Below are 19,079 nucleotides of genomic sequence, written 5' to 3'. Positions count from 1 at the left end.
TTATTATCCCAACATTGCCCTTCATTTGACACTCATTATATCATTTTTAATAAATAAATAAAACCTATTTATATATTTTTATATAGATAATTTTATTATATAAATTTAATTAAGAATTTAATTTAATTAATTAGTATGAAAATAATTTATTTATGTAAGGGCAATTTAGTCATCAACTTAGTTTTCATTCCGATTTAAGTGAATTAGTAAACAACTTATATAGACTCAACATCATTCTTGCCATCTTTTAATAAATAAATAAAACCTATTTATACATGCTTATATAGATGAATTTTATTATATACATTTAATTAAGAATTTAATTTAATTAATTAGTATGAAAATAATTTATTTATGTAAGGGCAATATAGTAATCAACCTAGTTTTCATTCCGATTGAAATGAATTAGTAAACAACTTATATGGACTCAACATCATTCCTACTCCGATTTCTGACAGTTTTAGTAAACAACTTCAACAGGAATCAGATTCTGATTCCACCTCATTTCAATTCCTCCTCAATCCAATTCCCCCTCAATCCAATTCCTCTCAATTTGATTACGGATTAGTAAACGCGACATTAGTTTTCAAATTGACCTGCTTTTACATAAGTGTTCAAAATTCAGAGGTTACTCAATTTCATGTTTCAAATTGTATCTGAATTGCAGTCCATCACTCCATTGGAATGCTTGAGTGCTCCAGTGTATGAATTTTCTTTCAAGCAGTATCTGAATTGCTAGAGTGCTTCAATGTTTGAATTTGAATTTGTTTTCAAATTGTTGTCGGTTTTAGTTTTCATTTTGTTTGTTATACCTTTCACATTTCTTTCATTTTTACTCATTTATCTCATATATATTTCTTTTATTTATAGGACAAAAAAAATAATAGTTAAAAAATGAAAACAAATATAAATGATGTTTTACTGCAGGAGCGGGCACTTATGCGCATGCATTCTATTACAAGTTCAATCTCCACTAATCTCTTTCCTTCATAATAATTAATAATTTAATCCACGTTTGCCAAAAAAAAAAGGAAAACTAATTAAAAGGGTTTGAAAACTTTAAGTTTTAATGATAAGGACAAAATAAAGGATAAAGTGAATAGTATCAGGATTGATTTTTTAGTGTAAAAATGTGGTTTTTCGTTAAAGTGAACAGTACCGGGGGCTTTTCGTTAAAGTTGCAAAAAAAAAAAATTGTTATCAAGCCCTGTTCTTCGAAGCGGTTACCCAGGCCTTGATGGAGTAAGTACTGATTTGATATCAATGTACTTTTATTAAAAAAAAAGGGTATAAAAAAAAAACTGAGTTCAAAAAAGTGTTTGGTAAACTCTTAAAAATAGCTTATTTTCACTGTGTTGGGTAAAAAAAAGTTGTAAACGTGAAGCAGCTAAAATGAGTTTATTCTCACAGCACAGCAGAAGCAGTTTTTTTTTTCAAAGCACAGCAATATCAAATCAGCCCTAAGCACAGTGGGTTATTTGCTCATCTTTAGGACTGCAAGTCTCATGTCAACCTCCAACGTCCAAGGGGTTCTAACTCTGCAAGGCCTCGCTTTGGGATTTGGATCTTCGCTGGATCCCCTCCCTAGGGATCCTAGGGATCAACGAACACGAGCCATTGATCAAAAATTGTGCGGTCCCAATTAAATGTTTTTTATATTTTTAAAAGTAAAACAACATCGTTTTGCGTGAAAAATATAAAAAAGGAAAAAATTGTGGCCACATAATTTTTTATCAATGGTTGTATTCGTTGATCTTTAAGATCCCCAACAAGGGGATCCGGCGAGGATCCAAATCCCTCGCTTTGTTTCATAAGTGGAAGTCAATGCGGCTCAATTTATGGGAGTTGAGAGGGACAAGGACCTAATATTTTCAAGACCGACCCATCATCCATGTTATATAATATGGATGAGGATCCTATCCGGATCCTCTTTGTGAGGATCCTAAGAATCTTCATATTATGATCGTTTATCGTATGTCGTGTAGTTAATTTTCGTTATGTATTATTTGTGTTTAATTTTAAATAAAAAAATTTCAAATGATTCATGACCGCATGATATACAATAAACAATTAGGATGTGAGGATCTCAAAGATCTCTACAATTTAAATCCAGATGAAATCCAAATCCATATAATATAATATTATAATATAATATAATAATGATTCCACCATTATTTTATCTGTAACTTTACAGGACCCACACATTTCTCTGGTTAATACTTTGTAACAAAAAGAGAAAAAAAATTCTCATTTTTATGGGGAAGGAAAACTTCAGTATGAAAATTGGATTACTTTCTATCTAGGCACCACTCCTTTTCACGAAAAATATTTAGTATACACGGAACATGATTTAGTATATAACATATCATAATATAATAAGAGGGACACTAAAAACAATTTCTTCATTTATACTATAACATGTTATGTACCGACTTATCTTTTGGGTACCTATAAAAATCTATCCTCTCTCACAAACCCCATGCATTTGGAGAACAATTCCTTGTCACGTAGTTTTTCAGTTAATAACACATTCTCATGTATAAGCTTTTTTTACATGAAAACATATTAAATTGAGATGCTATGACATCTCTGAATTTATTTCGTATAAGCTGCTTTCCTATATTCGACTTTGCTAATGTTGACTTGACAATTTCTTAATGACTTGCCCTACATACTAAACCACATAACGTGCCTACCCAAGTTTTTTTCCTTGGGGAAATATGGCAACTGTGTAATTAGCAATGTTATTGATCACACTGTGAAAGCAATAGCGTGGGAGTGAACAAGAAATCGTGAATTATGCTTCTCTTACATGCGGAGATTGCTGAAACACAAAGAAATGGTTGTACAGCAGCCGCTTCATTCATCTGCTGCAATGCGACAGGTGTTGTATAACAAGCAATATGGGAAATAAGGAAAGGGATACTTTTCCGATCTCTTTCCTCTAATTCACCAAATTAGTAAATTCGTGTCATTGAATTTTAATCCAACGATTATAAACAATGTCTCATTTTAAAAATTATAATAATTTCAACCGTTTGATCAAATTTCAATGATACGAATCCACACATTTGGTAGATTAGAAGGAAAAGATTCCTTTCTGAAAAATAATGCAAGGATAGGAGAACGTCTTTTCATACATATGCTGCAATGTGACAGGTTCTAAATATCTAATCGAGAAATGACAACCATTCTTTGTTTTTTTTCATGGTGACCCTTTTTTTACTTTTTAATTATTAAATTAAGCAAATCAAAGGAAAACAAATATAATTAAACAAGACGTCCCCATTTCTGAAACAGTGCAGTTATGAGTATCCGGATCTTTTTCTTAAGGATCCTAGGATCACGTGATCTCATCTGTTCATCGTATATTTGCAGTTATAAATTATTTCAAAATTTAATACTTAACATTAAATATAAATAGTATTTAATAAAATTAATCATATAATATACGATGAACGAATAAGATTATAAAATCCCTAAAATCCTTAGAAAAAGATCTGGCGAAGATCCTTTTCCCAAGTATCCTTTTAGTTTTAAGTCTAATGACAACTTTTTCAAAATTTCATTCATGTCTACCGACTATCAGCCAACAGTGGAAAATTCGTTTGGATATGTAATTAGCATCGTTATCATTTCAATTTTATTAGACGAGCGACGTTTACCTGCACAATCTATATCCTCAACTAATATTTAATAAGATTGATTTTCAGAAACATTGGCAGATTACTTCTGTTCCGCATCAGATCTAAACTCATTCTAGATTAGATGAGAGAGGGAAGTTTATTTTTTGGTTGAAATTTGGGTAAATTACACTTTATCACCTCAGGTTTAAGGTCTATTACAATCTTATACAAAATCTTCAAAACATTTCACTTTCATATCTCAAGTACTATTTTATTTCGATATAATACGTCTGTTACATTTTCCATCCATTGATCCGTTAAAAGCTGACGTGGTTGCCAAATTTATGTCACGTGACAAAAAAAAATTATTAGCCTATTGAAAAAAAAAATTAAAAAAAAATTTGAAAACCCAGAAATCCATTCCCCCGACCACCTCCCTCTCCTCCTTCCATTTCCCTCATTTCCTACAACCCTAGCACCGTTTCTCTCTCATTTCTCTCAAATTCAAGAGACTTCTTTTTCTATTTCTCTCAACCTAGCCCCAGCGCCGCTCACCCCATTCCTCTTCATCATCTTAGTTAAATCCGTCAAACAATCACTGATGCACCTCCACACGAACCCAGCTCAAATTTTCCTCCATCGTCTTGCTGCCCACAAACCAACCTCCATTTCGTGGATCCACCGTCCTTGCAAGTCGCCAACACCCACAAATGAACTCAGATCCGACGATCCAAAGTATGGCAGAGCTCTCGAAGATGTCAAAATTTGAGAAGGGAAAAGGTAAAGTTTCGTACTTTAGTGTTTGATTCTGAAGTAGATTGAATTTTCACTCTCTCTGATCAAATTCTTCTCCTTCCCAAATTTTCTACTCATATCTCAAAAATTTCAGGAGCGAAGCGAAATTTAAAATGCGCAAACTCTGCTTCCAGGCCTCCCGGAAACGCTTGCAGCTCAATCCTCAGAACTGATTTATGAATTTTGGATGAATTGCTTTTGAAAATGCCGAAAATTAATTGTTTTGTTGGAGTCCGATTGATTTCGGAGAAATCCAGCGGTGGTTTTAAAATTTGTATAGAGGGACTTAGATGACAGGTTTTGGGTTGGTTTGGGGAGATTTTTGTATAGAGGGATTTAGATTTGGGGGAGGGAGGTGCGTGGAGAGGGAGGGATGAAAGGTGCAGGGAGGGAAGGAGGCAAGGGATGAAGATTATAGGGTAGGGTGGGGTGGGTTTTTGGATGGGAGGGGAGGTGAAGAGAGTGGAGGGGAGGGAGGTCGTTGGGGGAATGGGTTTCTGGATTTTCAATTTTTTTTATTTTTTCTCAATAGGGTAATAAAAATTATTATTTTTGTCACGTCGCATAAATTTGGCAGCCACATGGCACAAATGTGGCAACCACGTCAGCTTTTAACAGATCAATTGATGGAAAATGTAACGGATTGAAATAAAATAGTACTTGAGGTATGAAAATGAAATGTTTTGAAGATTTTTTATGAGGTTACAATAGATTTCAAACTTGAGGTGGTAAAGTGTAATTTATCCTTGAAATTTTTTGACACTTGCATGAGTGTGTGAATAGCTCGATTGTCTTTGAGTAGAAGTAGCTCTCATGCTAAAGTAGTTTATTGGTTGTATTCTTCTATGTGTTTAGAAATTACAATGCCTACATGTCGGGCATGCCGAATAATTATAAGCTGATTATGTCTTCTTTTTTTTTTTTGTGAATACAGGCGTGCCAACTCGCAAATGAGCTCAGTAGAGTGAGTAGAATAGATATGGTGGTGGCTATTGAATGCGTTGTTGACTTCTATACTAAAGGGACTACAACCGAAGAAGGAACATGTCTTGCCTTGGGTTCTAGAACCTAAAGACAATGGTACCTAGATCACGGCGAAATTCAATAACTAGCTTAGCTTTCACTGTGACGAACAAGGGTAACTTGTAACATCTCACTTCGCCGAGAAAGCTTTGAGATTACCTCTTTAGGATAATTGGAAACTCTTCGTCTGCCAAGTCTTGAATAGGTACCAAATTAACTAGAAGTAGTGATGTTCACTTGTTCAAACTGAATATGCTCCTAAATCACTTGATTGTACGACTCCAGTGATGTTCACGAACTGAGTGTGAAAAGTGTTTTGCGTAGAGTGTTTGAATTGTTTATTGTGTTGAAAGGGGGTTTTCTCATGTTGCACGATGTATTATATTTATAGGATTGAATTGCTCAGTCATGCAGCTCTCCCTGATAATACCAATCATTTTAACGCTGACTAATTTCAGATTAAAAATCATGTGGTCCTTATCATGCTTCTTAATCAGAAGACTTTCTTTTCCACCTTGTTTGTCCATATGCATCCATGCAATCATAAAGCAAATTAGCATAAAATTGCAATCCTACCTCTGAACCATTATCCCACGTTTTTCCATCCTTATTTGTTTACCAATTCAATCCTTTATCCAAACGTTACTCACCAAACCATTAGCAATAGCATGCATGGCATGCATGATCTTAGGCTCCTAATTAGGTGGCCTCGACCTCACATTCTGTTCCAACCAACATCTTACAAATCTCAACCAATCCCGACTAAATTTGGATTATACCAATATCCTAAATCAAATGTGATTGCCCTCAAACACCTTGTCCAGGTAATTATCAATAAAATATTAGGATAATCCCAATTATTTGGAAGATAATTATTATGGTTATCACAACCATAACAATATAAAATAATTAAAAATCATCATAATATTTCTCTCATCCAACGGCCTAAAACTATGTTCATTCAATGGTAGTGTAGGGTTAAACAATGCTAGTGTAGGGTTAAACACATATTTCTGCTATAAAAAAAATGGTAAATGTTGCCTAAGTCATATTGCTCTCCATCAAAACTTTTACATGCTTGGGGTTCCTAATGAGCACTCGTGCTTAGCCACATGATTACTATACAAAGGAGAAACAAAACATTTGCCATGTGTACTGGATCGTGATCGTAATAATTACTTAAATAATATCCTTTTGATAGGGTCGTGTAAAATGTAAATGACAACAAGTGGGGCAGACTGGGCAGTAACATCAACGTAGAAATATGACTCTTTTCCCTAGCCGCCACGACCGCCACCACGGCTTGGCAAATTACCATCATCGCCATGGGAATTCTTCAGAGGCTCAGGTGGGCTCACCGTCATAAGGGCTTCACTAGAATTGAATTAGAGTTCATTTCGGGAGTATTAAAAACTAACTTCTTGTACAGACATGTTGGTTGATAGAGGCGAGCTTACCAGCGATATACTTTGACATGTTGGAGATACGCATCAACAGTGTGAGACTACCACTACAAGAAAACATGGTTGTGAAGGGATTCTTTGTGACACACGAAAATTTGTCACATAAAATAGAGTATGTGAGGATTTTTAAACGTTCATGTGATTCGTGGCCAAATGATTCTCCAACATCTGTCATTCATCACACTTTTGAGCATTATATATGACGATTAAAGTAGTCATCACATATTGACATTTTATTTTTTTAGGTAATGACCAACTTTTCACTTAATTTTTTTTAGACAACTTATGGTATTAAAAGCAGGAAATAAATATTAGCAATTTACTAAAACTCTAAAGAAAATTTTATTTGAACCTATATAACCCCTCTTTACATATAATATCTCAGGGTGACAAATCAAATCGTCACATTAGGCAGACTATGTACAAACATAACAAAGGGATGTGCTCATTTACTCTTACCTGAAATAGACTCTTCCATCACCTCAACACCGGCCATTCACCGATTCTCATTCTCCTTCTCCTGTCGTCAACTCTCGCAGTGTTCTCCTTCTCCAATCGAACCCCATGACTCAGTCAGATCCCATATCTCTCCGTATCTCACCCCGCACTTATCTCTAACCTCTCTCTCCCGCTTCGCCTTCCAACACTTTCTGCCGTATGACCACTAGAAAGGGTGACAAATTAGACTTGCGGAGATTGGCTTCGCCAACAACATAGATTTGGGGGGTGTTGTTGAAGACAATCTCAGACATCCTTGTTGGTGTCGTAACCGATAGTAAGAGTAAGAAGGGACTTAGAGATGACACTCGTGATATAAATAATAACCAATTGATCTTGTTGAATTCAAAGATAATAGTCATGATTGCGAATTTGAGGAATATGTTCGTTTTCTTTGGCTTGCGTTTAGGGTCGGCAATTTGAGATGGAGGGAGAAGGTGAGAGCTATCCACAAATTTTCAAAGATCTAGGCCAGTAAGACAGGGCTTCATCTGACGAAGCCATGGGAGGTAGTTGGTTTCGATGAGTTGGGCAAAGTGGGTGGTGTTAGAGCTAGAGAGGGATGAAAAAAAAATGAGAAGATGCAAGAAACCCTAGAGAGCTAAGGGAGAGGGGCCGGCCGGAGGGTGGACGAAAATTTTGAAAAATCCTACGATTGGCTAATACCCGGTAGAATTATGACTCTTTTTATTAATCAATGAATAATAGAACAATAGGGTTATAACAATTTTTATTGTGAAAGAAATCCTACACTAATTACAATTGGTAATTACTTGATCATACGAAAAAGGTAACTAAAAAATAGATTTTGAAGTTAAGGATTCTACTCTAACAATCAAAACACAAAGTAACTTATAAGGCAAATGCAGGTGACATAATATAATCAAGATTCAAGGACTTTAATGTAAACTAAGGCAACAAACATCTCACATCTGAATAATTAGTGTATGTATACGATTCTTATAGTACTTCTTTGTTCATTTTCTAATACCTGGCAAGCTAGGTAGCCATAAACTTCTATGATCAATTCCATCCATGGGTCAGTGCTTTCCTTGTCAACATTTAAGTGATTATTAGTGGCCTCAACGTTACGTAAGTTTATGCAGTGTGGTTCATCAATCATCTAGACGATCTGGCTAGCAAGCAAATGATTGATTTGGATAAAGTACTTCTCTGTTGTTACGCAATATCAATCATATATAAAACATACTATAAAAGATCATTTAATCATTTGTAGATATATATAAAACAAATTAACAGTATTTGTATCGAGTGATATATTCATGACAAACTCTATTTATTCATCAAATAACATTTATAAAACAAACAGTTTCGATTATAAAATTTAACTTGGTGCTATATTAAAATCTTTTAACTTTCCTTTGTGTATTAGTTCACTTCATCTATTTTAAAAGAGTAGAGTCGTATATCATCTTATATGTTGTTGTGGCGCATATATATGATATTTAACAACCTTTGACAATTGAATTTTCTATCAATCGGCACATACTTAGATAAACTATAATAATAAATAAAATCATTGTAGTCTTTAAACCACTAAGCCCTAAATCATATATCTGTGTTGATCATCCTATCTAGTAAGACTCATGTCTTGATTAGATTCGATCGCAATACACTTACTATTACTTTACTGATTTTGATTAGTTCTACTTTGTTCAACAATTCATATTTTCTTACCTAAACCGCCAAAAGAAACTTTCCCCCTTTATGTTTTTTAATCGATGATATTACATGCTTTTTCAGAACCTAAATTGTGTCCCTTTCCGTACTGAATCACGTAATAGAGTACTAGTAAAGCGTACAAGCACTAGTGCCACTATCACATATATATTATACTAAGACCCAACCCACCCACAGACACCCACATCTAATCTCCATCTCATCCCCAACAAAATTATCATAAGCAGCACTTACACACTTTGCATATATAAATCAAAACCCACCTGATCATTCATTACTGCTTTTTTAGGTCATAAAAAACCCAGAGGAGAAAGGAAGCAGTAGGCAAGTATGGAGCAAAACGACGAAGTTTCAACTCCATCTCTAGATTTTCCTGTTGGCTTGGCGCTGCTTCTGTTGCTGTTATTGAGCGTCAGTACCTTCTTCTTGTGTTGCCTTCATTGGGACAAGGTTCGGTCTCTATTTCTATCCTCTGTGGAAGAAGGCAACCCTGACGATCATATCCTGCCAGACTTTGATCAGAAACCTACTCGTCCAAACATGGTACGTACGTACGTACGTAAAGTTAATCTGTGCCTGATTTATTTATAAAAATTAAAAGTGTTGTGTTTTGATTGGTTTTAATTGGTACTTTATGTGATAGATGGAAAAGCAAAATCAGCAGAAGAGCCTGACAGTGCTGATGCCTGGAGAACAGGTGCCCAAGTTCATAGCAATTGCTTGTCCATGTCAGCCTCCGGTAATGGAGAAGCTTTCTGTGGTTGTGCAGAAGCCTACCCTTTTTCAGTGATGATGCTACTGTATATAACTGGTTATACTGAGTAGTGATACCTCCTCAGTTCAAGTTAGTTTTGTTCTGTTTTTAGCATTTTGGAGTACTCAACAGTTGAAAATTGTAGAGGAAGTATATATCGTTTTATACTCGAAACATTATACTGCGGATCAATTACATATAGTTTGAGGCTTGAGCATAACCTTAACTTCCCTTTTTGTTCTTAATTTTGGTTACTTAATTAGATTTGTTATTTCTTAAATACATGAAAATCAACCAGGAGGCTTTTAGTGATATATTAAATGATTTTAATTTAATTTATCCCAAGATTTGAATTTAAGATCACTTACAAGTGAAAAATAATATTATCAGACGTGGTATTAAGCACCTAAACCAGTAATAACTAAATGATTGTTAAATGGTTCAAATCATGAGATAACACCGTGATCGTCTAGTCCTTTGGTCACAGTTAAATATACTTTCAATTTGAGAACTTCTCAGCGTTTTTAAGATCCTTCAAATTTGTAAAACTAAAGATGCATCAGTAGTTTTTCCTCCGAGAATTCGAAGTTGGCCTACCAGTTAACCGGAACACAAACCATAAGCGAATCAAGTCAATCAACATAATGTAGAAAGTGCGTGGCTGTAAGTTTTCACAGAAAACTTAATCTTGTATTTGGTTTGTTTATTTTCCTCATGTAATAGTTTTATTTTTTATTTTTTAATTGTTTAAAAAAATAGGACTAGCTAATAACTTCGTCATGATAATCCACAATTCTAGATCATGTAATAGTTTTTAGAGTTCCTAGAGGATCTCTGTAAGTTGTGTTTCTTCATCTTTCAAACAAAATCAAAAGGAACGAGCCCAACCAAGTGGGTTGATAGCATATTATTATCTCCTCCCCAAGTGTTCCCAGTAGTCAAGGCACTTTGCCCGGAATTAGATGCTAAGGTATTAGATACTGTTCTATACCCCTACTCGCAAAGCCATCATTAAATTTCTCTAGCCGACCTCTTAGAGCCTTCTTTTTTAAGGCCCAATTTGCAATCTTGCCCAACACACGACACATTAATGAACAAAATCCAATTAGGGAGTTGAATTTTAGGAGAAAGAGTAATCCCGAGTAGGGAGATCACATTTTCTCTATCACATCGGTGTACCATATGATATGATAAGTAATATGTATATTTCACGTCAATTAATGAATTTATTTAATGGGTAATGCTATACTTACAACATACTTGTACCATTATTTGTACAACCCTTCTAATAGAGATATGGCCCACCAACCTATCTCTATTGCCTTACCTCTATTAGAGAAATTGTATAAATGATAGTACATATATGTAGTAAGAGTAGAATAGCATTTTTGTTGTTTAACTGGATAGTAGTTGTGGAGCAAAAAATAATCACAAGGCGACACGTGGATTTTTGGGTAAAAGAGGAAAAAAATACCCTTTAGGCATACCAAGATTCCTACGCGCGAGCGGCGGACAATCATCCTTAACCAAGTCAAAAGTGCCCAAAATAGGTAACAATTTAAAGCATATTTCATCAAATCATTTCTATAAAGTAATTCCTAAAACCTAATTTATTCTATATATTTTGTATTCCATTATTTAGCTAATCAATTAGCTAAATAATATTTTCCTTTCATATTCCCTAAAAATTGATTAATTAAGGGATTAATTACCGCATCAATCCCTTAATCATCAATTAAACACACACATTCACACCTAAAAATACTAAAGGGCCGGCTATCCCCATTCAAAACCTAATCCATCACTTTTTCTACCTTTTTTCACCATTTCTTCCCTTTTATTAGCCAATTAATTCCATAACTACCAAAACATTTCCTTTTATGTTTAATTAGCCAATTAATTGGCTAATTAAACCAAAATAAAACCTAAAAACCCTACTTAGTGGCCGGCCATATTTCCTCTCTAAAGTGAACCAACCTAGCCCTATAAATAGGCTCCTATTTTCACCAAATATTCATTCCAACACTTTGGCAAAAATCTCAAAATTTTATAAACACTCTTTCTCTCTAAATTCTAACTGTGGCATCGGAGGTTCTTCGGTCAAAGCCCCCCCATTCATCGTGGGCGCGTGAGGCTATTGGCCTTAACCTAAGGTGTTAATTGTTTTGTAGGTGCAAAATTGTCAAAGATCAAGGAGGAAGAAATTTGCATCCACAAATTGGTGCTTTCATTGAGAGTTGAGATCCATACTCGTAGAAGACTCTCGCATAAAAAAGATTTTCTCTATTTTCTAGTCAATTTGAATATTTTTTCATACGTTCTTATTATTAGAATTTTTTATTTGCAAATGTTCTTTGATCAAACGTATAAGAAAAATATAATGGCTAGAAATTTAGAAAATTTCACAAGTGAAAATTCTAATATTCAAGAAATGGGACCATGGCGATCCACGAGGCTAAATGTGATCATAGGAGCGGCACCATCGTTATGGGGCTCCACCATGGCAACCACCGCGGTGGCCACCACGGTCACCACTACCTGCGGCAAGGTCCATGGCACCGCTACCACGGCCCGAGCCGTGCTATCCAAGGCTCACGGCACCAAGGCCACGACCCAAGCCATGTCACTCCAAGCCCAACGCGAACTCAATGTGTTGCCAAGCCGAGCCTAAGCTGAGCACCCATGTGCAACACACTCCGAGTAGTCTACTACCGCCGAGCAACCCACTATCGTGGCCCAGCATGCTCCCGCCGAGCAGCCCACTCCCATGGCCAACTTGCTCTCGTGGCCCAGCCTGCTCCTGACGAGCAGCTCACTCTCGTGGCCCAGCCTACTCTCGCCGAGCAGCCCACTCTTGTGTCCCAACATGCTTTCGTGGCCCAGCCTACTCCCATGGCCTAGTCTGCTCTCATGGCTTTCCAAGCAGCCCAAGTCTGCCCAAGACTATCTCAACCATCTGGACCTACCATCGAGCTGGGGGCATTCTCACCATATTTTTTCGTGGATTTGACATTTCCCAACTCAAATCTTAAGCCCGGAGTTTACCACCCTTCCACTGCCCAAAAAGGCACATTCTTTCCAAGCTCTTCCAATCCAAATGGCGAACAACACTTGTCTCAACAAGTCGTAGAGTTGACGAGCGCCCTTGCACAACAGACAACCTTGGTGAATCAACTTTTGCAACGCACCAGGATCCAACGTACCCCGGACGAGGTATCCCGAAATAGGACAAGGGCATACGAACTTTTCCAGCAGCGTCTCGACAAGCAGCCACGAGCTGCGCGTTCGGGCAGTGTACACTCTTGATTAGGCTCCCAAGATAACGTATACTCTCGTCTTAGCGCGCGAAGGAGCATGCACTCTCGACTAGGCCCACAGGTGAGCATACATTCACGGTTGGGGTTACACTCCAATAGTCGACATGAGCAACCTTCCAGGTAAAGTGTTCATTCGCGGCTAAGCCCGCTAGAAGCATCATCCACCTCACATCGGAGTAGGCAGCACGACGGACGGAGAGAAGCAGTCACTCAATCCAGCTCAAGTTCAACCAACAACATGCGAAGAACTCGCTCGCTTGCTAGGAACGCACCACATGCACTGCATCCGCAGTATAGACGAGCCAAACACATGTAAGAGCAACCTAGACCAGCAAGTGATGATTGGGGGTAGCCGAGAGCTCCGCTACCTCAACAAAGGAAAATTCATGAAGAAGTAGAGAGACTCTTGACCAAGCAATTGCACGATTTCCAACGCAACGAGGTCACCAACGAGGCACTATGACGGAACATAACCAACATAAGCAGGTCACCCTTCACGGACGAGATTGAGCAGGCAGAGCCTCCACGTGAGTTGAGCATGCCACATTTCACATCTTTCAAAAGGGATGAAGACCTAGAGAGACACTTAAAGCGCTACCGAAACGCAATGATCCTTTATCGAAACAACGATGATCTCATGTGCAAGATATTCGCCACCACTCTACAAGGCGAGGCGCAAGATTGGTTCTACACCCTGCCGCCACAATCCATCCGAAATTTCTACGAACTTTCTTTGGTTTCCACCAAAGAATATTCATCCTATCGCTCGATCAAAAAGAAGTCCGACCATTTGTTTGACGTCAAGAATAACCCAAAGGAGTCACTTCGTGACTATGTTAAGAGATTCAAAGTAAAAAAGGCAAGGATAGTCGGATGCAACGACTCGATAGCTAGAGCAGTCTTCTAAAAAGGCCTTCCAGCAGACTACCCGCTATTCGAAAAATTGATCATGAAAGAAGATCTAACTCTGGCAGACTCTTTTGCTTTGGCAGAGAAGCATGCACTTTAGGATGAGGCTCGCCAATGCACATTCAAGGACTTGAAGAAGTACCCGACATCACCTCCCTAGAAGCAGCGGAGGACTTTCGCATGTTTGACGGTTTCTAAAGTAGCAATAAGCTCTACCATTATGCGAGAAGAGCTGGGGGACCCGACTACCTGTATTCTACAGTTCAAAAGCTATCCTCGATGCTATTAAAAATTCAAAAGCTAACTTTGGCAATAGTTATTGTAACCCAAAAACTTAAGTTTTACCTTCAAACGCACGCAGTCATCATCATGACGCACTATTCTGCCGAATCCAAACCCGCGACGATAAAGGCGTAGACCCTGGCAGATGCAAAGTTTTCTGACGAACGCAATAACTCGGCCCAAAAGACACGACGAAGGCAGCCGAGCACACTTTAGCCACACCTGCTCCCTCAATGGAGATTTCTAGCATTTGCATGTAGACGGCATATCCAACTACGAAGGCTTGTGAGCAGCCGTGGTTCTTACCACCCTAGATGTTTCAATGCTCGAGCAGTAGATCACTCTAAGCTTCAAAGCATCTAACAACGAAGCAGAGTACGAAGCCCCATTAGCAGGCATTCGAATGACAAAAGACTTGGTGGTGAAAAAGCTTTCAATTCATTCTGAGTCATAGCTAATCACCAGCCAGACTACTAGGGGCAAAGACATGATGATCGTGGCAATCGACTACTTCACAAAATAAGTAGAAGCAGAGCCTATGATGATCATGGTTCAGACGGATATAAAGCGCTTCATATGAAGGAGCATCATTTGCCGATTTGGCATCCCTTAATCCATCGTCATCGACAACGGCCCGCAATTTGTGGGCAAAGATTTAGCGAAGTTCTTCCAAAAATATGGCATCAAGTAGAACATATCTACGCCAAGATATCCTCAAGGCAATATGCAGGCCAAAGTATCCACTAAGATAATCCTCAACTGCCACAAGAAATCCCCCACAAATAAGAAAAACAAATGGCCAGCCGAACTCCAAGGATGTCTATGGGCATATCGCACCACCAAAAGGCGAGCAACTGAAAGGAGATAACCACAAGCTTAAATCTAGCAGAGGAGAAGTGCGAGCAGACTATCACCTGCATCGCAGCTTACCAACACCAGTTCCTCTCCAGCTATAACAAAAGGGCCAAGATCCGACAGTTCCAGCCCAGAGATCTAGTCTTAAGGCCTTCATCACTGCCCGCAAAGAAGGCTCCAAAAAGATGAATCTCATCTGGGAAGGTCTGTACAAGATCAGCAGAGAAAGCGGTAAGAATAATTACACCATCGCCACTATGAAACGGCAAAAAGATCAAAAAGCAGTAGATGTCCTACAATTTGAAGAAGTACCATGTGTGACCTCCGGCTACATCAAAACCCGAAGACTCAAGAAGCTCGACGGGCACCACCTCACAAGCTGAGGACTATCCAATTGTTATGCAGTTCCTACCTTACAGCTAAGTTCTCGTTCGTTTTACTCGTTTTTCAATGAGAAATTCAGAAGTAATCACAAATTGGCTCGGCTGCATACTTACAACAACTGATCACTCCTACACTTCAAAAGAAGACTGCGCCCTACTTAGGGACTCATTGCAGGAATTGCGCCCCCCGAGGGACCAACCATGCTCTCCATTGCGAGAGGGTAAACTAATTGTTCTTTAGTGTGAAAGGGTAAACCAATTCCCCGACACCCATATGGGTCAACTTTCCAAAACGGAAGGATAAACTTTACACTCCGAATATCCAAACGTGGATGAGCCTGGCTGCCCTAGTATAACTAGATGCACGATGGCTTGCGCTGGGATTCCTAGAAGTAGCCACAATGGTTTTTGTCAAGACTTAGCTAACTGAATGATTTTTGGTCTCTTGGCCTAATCCGTGGGGAACCGGGCCCTAGAGACGGAGGGGGCATATTACGCAGTACGCTCTACAGACGACTACCCTGGAACCTAAAGTTGCTACCGAGTGCACTAAGGTAGCCTACGGATTCTGGAAGACTGCCTACGGCTTGCCCTTCGAGCAGTAAAGCCGTGCTAGACTTATACAACCACACATTCTTGTGAAAGGTTAAACAAGCTAGCGCGCATATACGAAGTTTTATTCACTGCCGACATGCTACGTAGTCGATAAGCTTCACTTCTGCCAAGCGTGGAACAACCTACACCAAGTCCTAAAGTGTTGTGATACTTGCTACGCAACCTACAGAATTGGAGAAAGCTAAGGTTAACAGCCTAGTGGTTACGCAGACTTGTCTGCTTCTGTAAGTAAGGCATCCGGTTGCCAACCCTATGGCTAACAACTTTGCAAAGTTCTACACCAACACCTACGGCTGCATAGGCTACGCGGGCTTGTCTGCTTATAAAAAAGTAGCATGCATGCCACTAGTCTATCAAGTCTAAAGGTTAGGGCATAAACAAAAGAAGCGAAGATGAAGAAAAGCGAAGGAAAACATGTTTATAACAACTAGTAAAGGTCGAAAGAGTTCAAGCAAAACAAGAGATACAAGGAAAAACAAATAAAATCCTAAAAGCTACCTAGAAGACTATAGCAGCTTGGACATCCCACGACTACTCGGTCGCCACACCTTCAACAACCGCGACGCTCTTAGCAGTGGTATCATCCAGTGCTTCACCCCCGGCTGCCCCAACCTGGGCACTAACTTTTCCAACTACTTCACCAATGGAAGCCTCAAAAGTAAAATCAAGCAAGTCTTCTGGAGAAATAGAGAAGGTCTCGAAACCCCGAGCCCAACCTTTTCACCTTTCAGTTGCTCATCCTATTCGAGCAGACCCACATGGATGCTCTGCATCTCATCCACTTCCTTCTTCAGACTTTCAGTACGCCTTGAAGTTCCAACACTTGGGGTTCAAGCCTATCGATGATTCTCTTGAAGTGGATCACTTGGTTATAAGCAGCAATCAACTATTCATCCTTTGTAGCAGAACGAAGCCCATAAACGACATGCTTGAGATCTTGAATCTAAGGTATGTGACATCCGATCTCATTCTCTGCACTTTCATGCTTAACTTGGATCGCGTCAAGATCTCTTGGCGAACGGTCTCAAGCTGCAAAAAAGTAGGGGCAGAATATTATACCCCTTCAAAGCAACAAGCTCAGAATCTACCATAGTATTTGCCATCTCCTTAGCAGCCTTGCTATATCTGCATCACAGCAAGCAGAGCAGTCATTCTATATTGGGTCTTATGCTTCACAAATGAGCTTGGGCAAACAACCTTTCTGACGCCATCAACAAACTTGGCACAAGCGTCAATGTTTTCAAGAGATCTGGTTTCAAAAGCATATAGATCTTAGCAGCCTCCCCAGAAGAAGGCTTAGTGAATTTCTCACAGCTGCCTACGCGAGCAGTTTCCTCATTCCCAGCAGGCGAATCAGTCTCAGCAGCATAAGGAATGAGCCTTGGCGCCACTTTAGCAGTAGAGTCCACCTTATCGCTCTTCATAATAGCAAGCCACTCCAAATGTGAACTGAACTTAGCTCCCAACAGACGTCTTGGTACAAAATTCGGCACTAGGGGCATGATATGACCTTTATGCCGAACAATCCTATCAGCAATCGTACTAGCCATTCTTGACATGGCAGGCGCCACATGCTCAGATCTAGCAGCCTTATTTTTCGTCCTCTTGGAAAAAGTCAAGTTAATAACAAGCTTGGAGGCAGTCGGTGAACCCGCGCGAGCAGCGAAAAAAGTCTTTGGTTTTTTCTCAGCCAGCATCTCTTGAGTAGGCAGGGAAGATCATTTTTCCTACCTTTACTTGCAGCAGGATCCACAACAGTGATTAGGCGAGCCAATGCATCCGCCTTGATCCTATTCACCTTCTCTTTTGTGAGCAGCCCACGTTTCTTCATGACGAAGAGAGTTAAAGCAGCCAACGCCATTCGTGGTACCTAGCAGGGGAGTTTAACCCAACATTCCAGCAGCTCATGAGGCCCGCAACATCTTCATTTCTCTCAATCACCGGCCTAGCTCGCATCATGTCTAAAAGCCTAAAGGGACATGAGCCATGTGACTCGCCTAGTACTGCGCCCCAACGCCACAATCCGCGGCCCCAGCCACATAAGCTGCCTTTGGTTCTAGCCAAGTCGAGCAGCTTAAAGCAATGGTCCCTGCCACAATATCTCCTCAGCCCATGCCGAGCCGACTCCTGGCCCATGTCAGCCGACGTGCCGCATCACTCCGACGGCTGCCCCGCGGTAGCACCATCCAAGAAGAAGACAAGGAAAATTAATTTTTTCTTACCTCAGTGCGGCACGAAGAAGACGAAGAAAGCAATGAAAGACGATCTTTTGCACGGGCAAGATATAAAAGATTGCTAGAGGAGGGGGAACAAATATCCTCTAAGCTATCTCTCTCTTGAAGGGTAGAATAAATCGCTCTCCAAAGTTGATTTAATAACCCACTTAAGGTGGACTTAAATAGGTTTTGAGAGAAATTTATTTCCTTTTCCTAGAAGGATCTAATTTCCTATTAAAGAGAGAATCAACATCAAAATAGGAAGCAGTCTTAAGTTTCCTAAAACAAGAAGATCTCTACACCTGCTACCCTTTCCTGCGAGTAGCCCAACAGGTGTGGGGCATTTGTGGAGCCAAAAATAATCACAAGGCGACATGTGGATTTTTGGGTAAAAGAGGACAAAAATACCCTTGAGGCATACCGAGATTCCTACGCGCGAGCGGCAGACAATCATCCTTAACCAAGTCAAAAGTGCCCAAAATAGATAACAATTTAACACCTATTTCATCAAATCCTTTCTATAAGGTAATTCCTAAAACCTAATTTATTCTATATATTCTGTATTCCATTATTTAGCTAATCAATTAGCTAAATAATATTTTCCTTTCATATTCCCTAAAAATTGATTAATTAAAGGATTAA

General features: G+C 38.9%; 1 protein-coding gene and 1 long non-coding RNA gene across 3 annotated transcripts; both read left to right on the top strand.

The window, feature by feature from the left end:
- The first annotated feature begins 3,766 nt into the window (after positions 1-3,766).
- On the top strand, positions 3,767-5,896 carry LOC126631236 (uncharacterized). 2 transcript variants are annotated; one of them, XR_007626328.1, is made up of 2 exons: positions 3,767-4,406; positions 5,356-5,896. It is a non-coding gene; the product is annotated as an uncharacterized LOC126631236 (long non-coding RNA). The 2 variants fall into 2 exon arrangements; XR_007626329.1 differs by having other exon boundaries at positions 4,516-5,896.
- Positions 5,897-9,203: 3,307 nt separating this feature from the next.
- On the top strand, positions 9,204-10,105 carry LOC126632929 (uncharacterized protein At5g65660-like). The gene is made up of 2 exons (XM_050303464.1): positions 9,204-9,649; positions 9,750-10,105. Exons 1-2 carry the CDS (start codon positions 9,437-9,439, stop codon positions 9,894-9,896), a joined length of 360 nt encoding a protein of 119 aa, XP_050159421.1. The 5' UTR covers positions 9,204-9,436; the 3' UTR covers positions 9,897-10,105.
- Positions 10,106-19,079: the final 8,974 nt, after the last annotated feature.

Source organism: Malus sylvestris, chromosome 8 (assembly GCF_916048215.2).
Source record: "Malus sylvestris chromosome 8, drMalSylv7.2, whole genome shotgun sequence".
Taxonomy (NCBI): Eukaryota; Viridiplantae; Streptophyta; class Magnoliopsida; order Rosales; family Rosaceae; genus Malus; species Malus sylvestris.
Note: the sequence above shows the minus strand (reverse complement) of the source record. Positions and strands in the feature narration are given on the sequence as shown.

Coding starts and splice junctions, on each gene's coding strand:
- LOC126632929 (XM_050303464.1), top strand. CDS start 9,437: ATGGAGCAAAACGACGAAGTTTCAACTCCATCTCTAGATTTTCCTGTT. Junction 9,650..9,749: donor AACCTACTCGTCCAAACATG/GTACGTACGTAC, acceptor TTTATGTGATAG/ATGGAAAAGCAAAATCAGCA.